The sequence below is a fragment of the Acanthisitta chloris genome, unplaced genomic scaffold (assembly GCF_000695815.1).
Source record: "Acanthisitta chloris isolate BGI_N310 unplaced genomic scaffold, ASM69581v1 scaffold41551, whole genome shotgun sequence".
Taxonomy (NCBI): Eukaryota; Metazoa; Chordata; class Aves; order Passeriformes; family Acanthisittidae; genus Acanthisitta; species Acanthisitta chloris.
In genome coordinates, this window is record NW_008657287.1 from 39,670 (window position 1) to 50,513 (window position 10,844).

Sequence of the window (10,844 nt, forward strand, 5' to 3'; positions counted from 1 at the left end):
TAGTAGAGCCAGTTCTGAGGAAACACTGTGGCACAACTGGAAATGGAAAATGGTGACTGAAAGCATTGTCTCCACATGCTTTCCAGTATTTGCTACTTAACCATACCTACCACTGAACCTTCCAGTCCATCTAACAGCTCATTAAGTTTGCCTGACTCTATCCCATCAGTCCCCATAAAACTGAACCCCTTTCAAGCCAACTCAAGTACTACAAAGACCTTTCAACTTGTTTCTAACAATCCACCCGTAGGACTATTCTTGTATGAGCAGTTAGTGACCCACATTCAGGTACGTGACTACTGCGGATACCATGTGATCATTACTGAGTCATGCTGCATCTAATCAATAGCACAATTAATGAATGTCCACATAATCAATGTGTAACTAGTCAATGTGCATTTAATTTTAAGTGTATGTACAGTACACTATCTTTTCCACTTGAAATATTACATGCACCTGCTCAGGAACTGCAGCTTTACTAATCAGATAAGGACATTAGAGCACGTTGTCCAATGGACACTCCAAAGCCCAGACTCTAGACTCGACTGCTACCAGTGATGGGTGAACCTGTACTGTGAACAAAACCACCTAACAGTACTAAGGAACAATGAGCAAACAAGAGCTACAGTGTGCCATGCCCTGACCAGAGATCCATCCCAAGCCATATCATCTGAGGATTCCAAGCATCAGAAAGGGCATGTGATTTTATATCTTGCTATCACCTTTTCTGAGTTACTAGGAGTGATCTGCCTTTCGAGGGTTCATGCCTTTCTTACTGGGATCCCAAAAACCTCAGCACTTCCCCACCCACTGTTAGAATTAGCTTTCATTTTTTATCTACCTTCCCCACACTGAAAAAAATGGTAGTGTCCAACAACATAATAAAAAGGTATTTCACTGAACAAACGAGACCAAAACTTACAAGCCTCCCATTTTCTGTAGGATCAAACTACATATTATGTACATTAAAAGGTTTAAAAGCTCAGATCCTACTAAGCATGTTCTTCTCCAATTATGTACAGTTCAGAGCCAGGATGGCAGGTGCAGGGGGCAATGACAGACAGATTAACTATTGTAGACATCTGTTCAAAGAGTAACACAGTAAAATACCAAGTGCTTACCTCTCCTGCACTGTCTGGAATCCTGAAAGCACAAAGGGCTAGAGATCAACTACATGTCAATAGGCACAGAGGTCTGACTCTCCATGTGTGTGCACACAGACTTTGGACACAGTTCCCACTAGGCAAAGACTCTCAGCTGTGAGCGGTATCTCTATGGGAAAGACTCTACCCAGAATGGAAATAATCCTCTTTTCTCTTAGTTCCATCACATATGAAGAATCATTGCAAAGTCTTCTATTCATTAGGACATGGTTGCTAAGACATTTTGGAGATCCAGATCTTTAACCATCTTATGATCATCTTCAAGCTCTCCACTTCAACAGGTCATGGTTCAGCATCACAGCTGTGATTCCACAGAGTCACTAGCCAACGATGACCTTAAGAAAATCTATTTTACTAGACATTTATGCCATCTTCCCCTCCCCCATTCATCTAGAAGCAAGGTGTTCCTGGGAGCTCACTACAGGTCCCAGAACAATGGCAAAGTGATGACAAGACACAGCAAAAACCAAGCACACACACACACGCACACACAAAAAAAAAAAAAAGGATTAGGTGTGTTCAATAGTAAGTCCTTGACCAACTGCACACCCAGAAGCATACCATGGATGAACACAGTATTACACAACTGGAGGTAGGGCAGAGAAGAGCACACAAAGAGCCCTAAGACCATTCTGAAATAGGCAGTAGCAAACATGGTCGTGATTATGACGCAACTTTCTTTGTGAAACTCCACCAGATTTTAACAGGAATTAAATCTCCAGAGAAATTCACCAGTTATGCTAACAAAAGAAACAGGTGGAAGCAGCCAAGTGTGGCAAAGAATTAATAAATTACATAAAAATCAGTGCAATTAAGTCACAAGCTATAAATGCAGACAAGCTACAAACTTGCCTTGATTAAGTAAATTCCACTTTTTGATGTCTTATTCTTGGCTTTTGAACTAATGTATCTATAATTATGTGCATAAAATAGGAAGTTATATTGAGGAAGGCTTCATCTATACAGGCTGCACTGATACAGTTGTGTGTACCTCATATGTGATTAAACCACAAAGACCAATTGTGACAGATTCTCAACTGGCAATTTCTCAAATGAGCCTCAAAACCTTTTAAATTCACATAAGATGAATACTCAAATGCTGTGACTGACCAATGAACCCCTGCTACAGAAGGCTCAGAGTTGATGAGCAAGGACGAAGCACCCATGAAGCTCAGGAAACACAGTAGAGTGTGACTAACCACAGCTGTTGCAGAGTTTAGCTTTACCTCAACTTAGTGGGGACTGGAGGGTGGCTGGCCTTTGCGTTGGATAAACAACTAAGCCAGTTGAGTGGATCAATTGGTGGTGTTAATGCTTCTCCCTGATTTCATCAAAGGAATGCTAATGTCTGAGTTAATCAGACCAGCATGGGGAAATGCATATGTGTCTCAGCCAACATATGCACTGAACCACTGACAATATGTCAGAGAGAGCAGCATATGGGGTTTCAACCCACATCATTCTTTCTGATGATGGGGGAGAAGCCCAGCATCATGATGGTGAGGATAGAGTGACTGGAAATAGGAATTGCACTGGTATTGCAACTGAACTGTGTATTGCAATTTCTACATTTTGCTAAGTGTAACTTACAAAATACACTGAAAATATAGTACAAACGTGTCATTCTGCTAAATCAGAAATCCCACGTAACATCAAATATCTTCACATACACCCATTCGATATTCAACATTACACCCTCAATACATGGATTAGAACCCAGACAGAGAGCATTATGCGCTGACACACACCGCTGTGGGAAATAATGGTGTTTTCTTAGCGCAAGAAGTAAAGTGCCAACACACTCAACACAAACATCCACGACCAATTTGCAAAAAGAGTATTTTACTTGTCCCTGGGAAGACCTGTCCCTTCCCACCCCTAAAAAGGTTGAACTCTGCAGACTAATGAGCTGCTTGTTTACTACCAGGCACTGTTTGCTCAGGAAAAGAAATAGTTTTTGAAGGCTTTGAAGTTACTGCCTACTGTCTTTGATTGAATGGACTCCTTTGGAAAAGCAATGATGATTTTTCACTCCTGGGGTAACAGCTGCAGCAGCCCTGTATTCTAATATTATAAAAAAAATTCTTCCTGTTCAACAGTATTTTAGTTAAAAGATTTTACCAGGAGCCCCCACATCAAAGGTAGTGCACACTGAAAAGTTCTGACTCTAAAAAAGCCAGAAGGAAAGAGAAACACTAATTTGCATTAATGAGTCCTCCTTGCAGAGCAATTTCTATCCTTGGAGGTCACATAGTTTCAGCCCCTTGCTATTGTGTGCAATTTCCTAAGACTTTACAGAAAAAGGGCAATATTCAAACTGGCACAGACACCACCCATTAACCAAAGAAATATAAATACCCAAGTTATGAAAACCACCTGCTAGGCTGCCCTGTAAGCCTCGAAAAAAAAAGAGCCTTGTATCTAAGTACCATTTCAGCAGTGCCTAGGACTCTGACTACTGCCAAGGAACAGCCATAACGCAGAACTGCACTCTTTGGTACACAACACATTGGCATTTCTGATCAACCAAGAAACAGAAATCTAATAATGGCTCCGACCATTTTAAATCTCAAGGCTGGTCCAATCTTAAAAGTCGTAAAATATTTAAGTGACCTATCCCCAGCCCCATCTACTTGAGGCAGTGGAATAAAGATTAAGGTGCTCCATTTAACATGCAATTTATTAACTCTACAGTAGTCTATAAAGCTCAAGAACTATTTTCAAGTCCTGAAAATACCTTCTAAAAAGAACATTCTCCGAGAAACAAGTCTCCACAACCTAAAACACACTTCACTCTTTCGGGAAGTTTTACCATGTCTTCTTTAATTTAAAAAACAGAAAGTAGGACATCTAGTTCAACTGAGGCTACCAGCACAACAGTAAAGATGGGCAATTTTCTGTAATCATAGTATATACCATGTGCTTATCTTGCAAACCTTGTGAATGACATCTTCCTGCTCTCCAGCTAGAGAAAATATTTCACAAAATGACAATACCTTAACCTGACTGCAGTCAGGTGGATTGGAGTAATGGCAAAAAAAAAAAAAATCCAGCTAAACCTCCAACACAACTTTAGCTCAACAACCTTTAGCTCATTTAATGTAGAACACAGCTGAAACTTAAGAATGCCAAACACTCAAATTTTGTATTTAATTGCTACGAAAGATTTACCATTTAGAGCATTTCTGCACATTCTGAATGAGCTATTATAATGAGTTTGTAACCTCATCCTTGAAAGCCTTGAGGTGCCATCAGCATTGCCAAGAAAGCATTGACAAACACATCAGACCCATCTGGAGTTGGCTGGCTAAAATATCCAGGGTTTATCCTTTCTGATAAAAAAATACAACTCCAAAAGACTGCAAAACTCAGCCTGAACCTTTCATACAATTATCATTACTTATTAATCAGAAGAACAAAAAGATACAGAAACCCAAGCACATGCTAAAATGATCAAATAAATGCTACTGCATCAATGAAAGCAAAGATTATGTATAATAGCACTGGGACAATTCAGAAACTCCTTGTCCAAGAAAGAGCACAATGATGGCCATATCACACTGACTCCTAACAGCGTATGCCTCAGCTTAATTCCTGAGTCACATGAAGCCCTTTAGAAGTTAAAGGCCAAAAGACTTTGGGTCTAAATATCAGTCATCTATCTTGCCACAGAGTTTCTAACTTGCTAGAAGAGAACATTTAAGCTCAGAAATAAGATCTATGGCTCCTCTCCAACAGTTTGCTTCTATCTCATAACACTCTGAAGTGCTGAGCTTCTCAGAATCAAGGACAGCACTTGCATAGCAAACACTAATAAAGAATTTTATCACCCTGTAATATACTACTAATGTATCCAGGATGTGCAAACTTGGCTTGCCACATAATTGTATTAAACAGCAACACCAATAGAAATATTTCCTCAGTATTTGCTTAAAATAATGAATGAAGCTCCAAAACCCCACAGTTGATTATGTCCTTGACAGCTATGCAGATACTTCGTAATATGACAAAATAAATTTCTAATTAAAAAAATATTGAACTTATTGTTTGCAACAGTTCTCAGGTACAAGCTAGTGTGTCAATTTAAATGCAAACATAACTCACTGCGTAATTACTCTACTTATGGTAATAAGCTTTCTTATAATTAGTATCAAGGAAGCAGCAATGCCGTATTCACCAAGCTTTATTTTGTGAATTATGTATGCGGAAAAAAGTGCTGCAGAAAATTTATGACTTAAAAATATTACAAAAGCCTTTGTAAAAGATTCTGTAGGCTGCATCTGCTAGCCCATTATCCATTTTATCCCTTCTGATTGTTTAGAGTAGAATGTTTACAAAAGAAATAACTAGAAACAGATGCTTGTCACAAATTTATACCTTGATCACTGTCTTTTATTTTCCCCTCTCTGAACTGTAACTTTATCATTCCTTCCAGCTTCTATAAACCACACTGCAAATGTCAATTTTATCACCCGGTGTCAATTAGGTATCACCTAAAATCTTACTTTCCCTAAAAGCAGGTCCCAGTCCTAATAATATATTTATTAATTTATTCCACTCATGCAAAATCCCACCATGGTCTATGGTTGAGTTGACACTGAATGGGAGCTATGATTACATAAGGCACAGAGTCAAGCTAATGGTCTGCTTATGTTAAAAGGAGGTCTCACTTCTTTGTCCCTCACCATTTTCAGCATTAACTGGACACTTCATGAACCCATTCAACTTTCTAATCCAAAATTTATTAATTTATTCCACTCATGCAAAATCCCACCATGGTCTATGGTTGAGTTGACACTGAATGGGAGCTATGATTACATAAGGCACAGAGTCAAGCTAATGGTCTGCTTATGTTAAAAGGAGGTCTCACTTCTTTGTCCCTCACCATTTTCAGCATTAACTGGACACTTCATGAACCCATTCAACTTTCTAATCCAAAATAAAGCTGTGCAATAGAGGCAAGGGAAAGGAAGGGCTGGACTAACCTCCTGCCAAATCTGCAAGTCAGACAAACAACCATGAGAATCAACAACACACTACAGCAGGAACACAGCAGGATTTTTTTCAGCAGTGAGCACACCCTTTCATTCACTGCTACAGATGAGCATCCCAGGCTCATTGCACATTTGTCACTCTTCACCAAACATGCAAGCAAAAATGTTTGTTTCTCTTTTGTTAAATTAGTTGCCCTAAGAATTGTCCGCATTTTCCTTACACCACTGTTTCTCCTGACTCACCAAGAGATTATTACACCATAGCCTCTCCATGTAAAGGACCTACACAAAGCTAGCAAATTAACTAAACATAGGTTAGGTTCTCCAACATCTGAATTCAAGCAGACACCATGTTACATCACTTCTGGGTTATTAGATTAACATTTCCAAATTATCTGCATAGGGAAAAAAAAGACAAAGAAAAGGCTAAAATTATCCAATGCTCCATCAACCAAACAGATGAAAAGATGACACTGACTGTTCATTTATAAAGGAAATATATGTTTCTAAAGCAAGACTGAGTTCTACTAACTTAGCAGTTATTTAAGTTATCAAAGCACTGTTAAAATACAGGAAGGTATCTACTAAAACTGGTCTTCTGTGGAGACTCTCCACTTTAAAAATAACAAACCTCTTCTCACCTTAACCTCCAAGTCAAACAGATGTTACTTTTGCCAACATAAGTGTAAAGTATTGGTTTCTAGTTTTCTGCAAGCTGCAGACAGTAAAAAACTGTAATCAATAAATATCAAAATTCTTGTTACACCTATTAATTTGTTAAGAAATTATCTACATACCAAAAGAAACCTGAACTCCTGTGATAACACCAAGTTTCATGATTTCTAACATCTTCCATCACAAAATTCATTCTAATTATTTTGGACATTACTTAATGAACAACTGAGGATGCCATTCCGGAACCATGTCATTTGTTTTCAAGGCCCTGCTGCCGCAGGCATCCCTTCCCCCTCTGTTGCCAGTTGCATGTACACATGCTCCACCCCTTCGTTAGTACTTAGAGCTGCCTAATCCATGAAGAGCTAGTGCAGGGTGCTAACTCACTGCCCCTAAAACCAAAATCTATTCACTGATCTTCAATCTGTTAGTTTAGCAACTAAACCTACTTCCATCATTTAAAACAAACAAACAAAAAGGCACCCATGAAACTCATTAGGAAACTCAACTGCCTTTCAAGTACATGACAAACAAAAATCTTATCTTTTTCAAAGAAATAAAATATTCTTCACTTATATCCCACTATTCATCCAATCATCAAAGTTATCCTGAAATTACTACTAACAGACTATGGGCTGAAGTTAACAGTCATCTTTGAAGATTAGCTAAAATTAACTAGGACTCAAAAGATGAGGATTAAGGAGGATTTCTGAATCGCCACATGATGTTTTTACTACTTGCATCAAGTCTGGTCTGAGTTTTTGTACCAACCTTGTATGTGATTTTGGGAAAGCCTTTACAGTTTACAGGTGGGAAACTGTTACTCTGACCTCTTCTGTTCAGCACTTCATGAAAGCAAACAAATACTACATAAGGCCTTGATAACAAAACTGTACTCCTATTTAACCATTTGTATTTGTAATCATAGTCTGACCTCACAGAACCTAAACCGTATTCTTTATTTTACTACTGAAGGGTAGTCTTCTACAAGACAATCCCCACTAGAACAAAATTACAAAATCATTAGCCTAAATCACAATCTAAAAGATGTTGATAAAAGAACGAAAAAAAAATTTCAGACGACACTATAGGAAATTACTTTAAATGGCCCCGAGGCATCAATGGAGAGATACAAAAATTACAAAGCTTAGTTTGCACTCAGACTTTTGTCCCTCCAAGTTCTCCTGACGGGCTACAGTTTAAGAAAAAGCTTCTCTTGTGGAAAAAAGTTCAGAAGATTCCATCTTTCCAAACAGAAATACAAACATCATTTCTCTGAATCAGCTTTATGACCAAGCAGAAGTCTTCCTATGATGGGAAATTCTCTCTTCCCCCATTACCATGGGAAACGTCAATTTTTACGGAAGTTTAATCAACCCAACACAAGGAACAGGAACCACAAAGTCTCGGGACAAAACATTAACTAGCTTAGAGTAAACATACAACACTGCTTATGAGTACTGAATTAACACAGGAACATAGCCATTTTCCAAAACACTTTATCACTTCCCAGTCTTGAATATTCATCTAAATACAGGGGTGGGAAAAAAATCTGCCATCTCTTGCTCAATATCCATACTAAAGAGACCTTTCAAACACAAACTTGGGGGGGGAAGCTGAAAAATATTCTAACTGCAATCTTTGTTCTATAAGATGACAAAGATTACTCAACTGTCAGCAGGAGAAAATACATTAAAGATCCTCTCAAGAGTGCTGAAAAGTTCCAATATGAAAGCTGCTACTCTCTAGCTGTCTCAAAATGTCAAATGGATAGAAAAAGAAGAGCTCAAAACTTCCAGGAACACCAAAACAAACAGTACACAGTTGTAAATATATGTGCCCGTTTGGAGATACAAGTAGTTATTAGACTGGGGAGTGGGAGTAGAAAGAGTTGAGACTAAGTAATTTGCATGTTCAGAGAAACAGTTCAGTCTTCTTCCTCATACATTATACTCTACTACCCCCAGAAGCCTGTCCCATTTTGAAAGCCCTCAACAAACCATAGCCTTTATTTCTGCTTTTGAAACATGCATCTGACCATCTTTTAAAGTATTTTCCCCAAGATAAAGCTATTTGATGTTATTTTTATCATACAAACACTACTCATTTTTATGTATAGTTGATTTATTCCATAAGAAATGCCATCTCCGTGCTACCAGCATTCAGAAGAATCAGAATGGGCCATATGATAACATGCATTTTGACTATAAACTGCATCTATGATATATGATACACTATTTATATTTGGTAACAGAACTGTAAGGCATTCAAAGTCTTTCTTCCATTTTAGTACACAGACACCAGACAGCTATGGGGTTTTTTTCCCCCAAGTGTATTTCTATTCAATGAGATTATCCCCACTTACCTTCCTCCACCCCCCAGCGCTGCCCATTCAAAACCCTTTTAATGCAGCACAGTAACTGAAATGCAAAGGCACTGACACCGCTTCAATCAGCCTCTCAAAACAAAGACCAGCCTGCTAGAGACACTCCCCACACTCCAAAACTCCATCTACCTAATAAGTTCCATGCTCTTTATGACAAATATTCAGTCAGAAGACATCAGCAGCAGAATTAAACATATTTAAAATCATTGTGAAGTCATAAAAAAAGTTCTGAAATGCCAGATGATAACAACCTACATAGTTTTCAGCATGGATTGGACTTCACAATTATCACAACTTTCCAGTCATCCAAGACAACCATATGTCAAAACAGAACAATATCCAAATACAGAAAATAACTTAGTCACAAACTCAATTCAGTTCTTCATTCAAGCCAAACTATAAAAAAACACCTCTCTTTTCAGACTGGGGTGAGAGCAAAAGGAACACCTACATCTCGAGTAATAATCTAGAGCAAAGGAAAACCAGTAGCCACCTAAAAAAACCCACACCTATCTTCCACAGGAGCGTGGGGGGAGTCAACAGTTCTTTTCTTACATATACAGTAATAAAAAGAATACATTTCAGAGATTTTCAACATCCAGAATCAAACAAAAACGAACAAAAAGGAAAAAAAGAGATCAGTAAAGCTCACAGTCACTATCACAATGCAATGGAGCTTTCAAGGTTCCCAGAGCATAAACCGAAGGCCAACATGGAAAAAATGAAATAATTCCCTGGGGTTAAGTCATTTCCAAACTAGACAAGATGGAGAAAGCACAGTAGAGCAACTTATTTCAGCACTCAAAACTTGAGTGCCACTTTTTAAATTAAATACTGTCCAAGGGAGCAAATTTAAGTCATTTTCAAGAACAGAAAAATACACAAAACATTTCAATGCAAAATGCAACTAATGCTTCTCAATTTCACTCCAAAATATAAATTTAAAAGAGTCATGTAATCTAAGCAAATACCAAGCAACTAATGCTTCTACCTAAATATTTCTATTCCAAACACAGAGCACTAAAATGCACAATAGATATTTCGAATATCTGTCACGAGAGAATAAAATCTGCCTGATAATTAGTTCGACAAGCAGCAGTACAAATAAAGGAAAACGATGGTCCCACAATTCTTAAAATTAGAAAAGGCAGATCAAAAATTCCTGCCACAAGATTAAACACACGAGAGCAACCCTGCAAACCCCTGGAACCGTAGAACATACACACGCACCAGTAGGAGTTGTCACCAAATTGCATGCAAAAATCCTCTTAGCTCCAATGAAGTCAGTGACTCTGATGAGACCTTTACCTTCATTTTCCATCGAAATTGTACTTGAGTCGATAGTTACAAAAGTCTTTAGCAACAGCAGCACTGGAGCGGGAGCGGAAAGGTGAAGAGAGAAATGCCCCAAGATCCCAGGCAATCACACTGCTCCCTTTGCACCCACCTGCAGCAACATCTGCAAGAGAAACCAACGCTAAAAGGGGAAACAAAAATAAAATAATAAAATAAACGAAATTAAACACCTACAGCCGAATCCTCCAGGCTGCCCAGCGCGGAGCAGCACACGCACATCGGGAACCCGCAGAGCTGTCAGAGACCACCAAGGATTAGGCTCAGCCGCCC

General features: G+C 38.5%; 1 protein-coding gene across 2 annotated transcripts in view; it reads right to left on the minus strand.

Annotated features, from left to right (window-relative positions):
* The window catches only part of ATP2C1 (ATPase, Ca++ transporting, type 2C, member 1), a 43,937-nt gene extending 33,240 nt beyond the window's left edge, over positions 1-10,697 (minus strand). Inside the window, exon 1 of one of the 2 annotated variants that reach the window (XM_009084645.1) lies at positions 10,527-10,681. In XM_009084645.1, the coding sequence (XP_009082893.1) occupies positions 10,527-10,532 (6 nt within the window). In that variant the 5' untranslated portion in view covers positions 10,533-10,681. Of the gene's footprint in view, positions 1-10,448 lie in introns of both variants that reach the window. The other variant, XM_009084646.1, reaches the window with a different exon arrangement.
* Between the last annotated feature and the right edge of the window lie 147 nt (positions 10,698-10,844).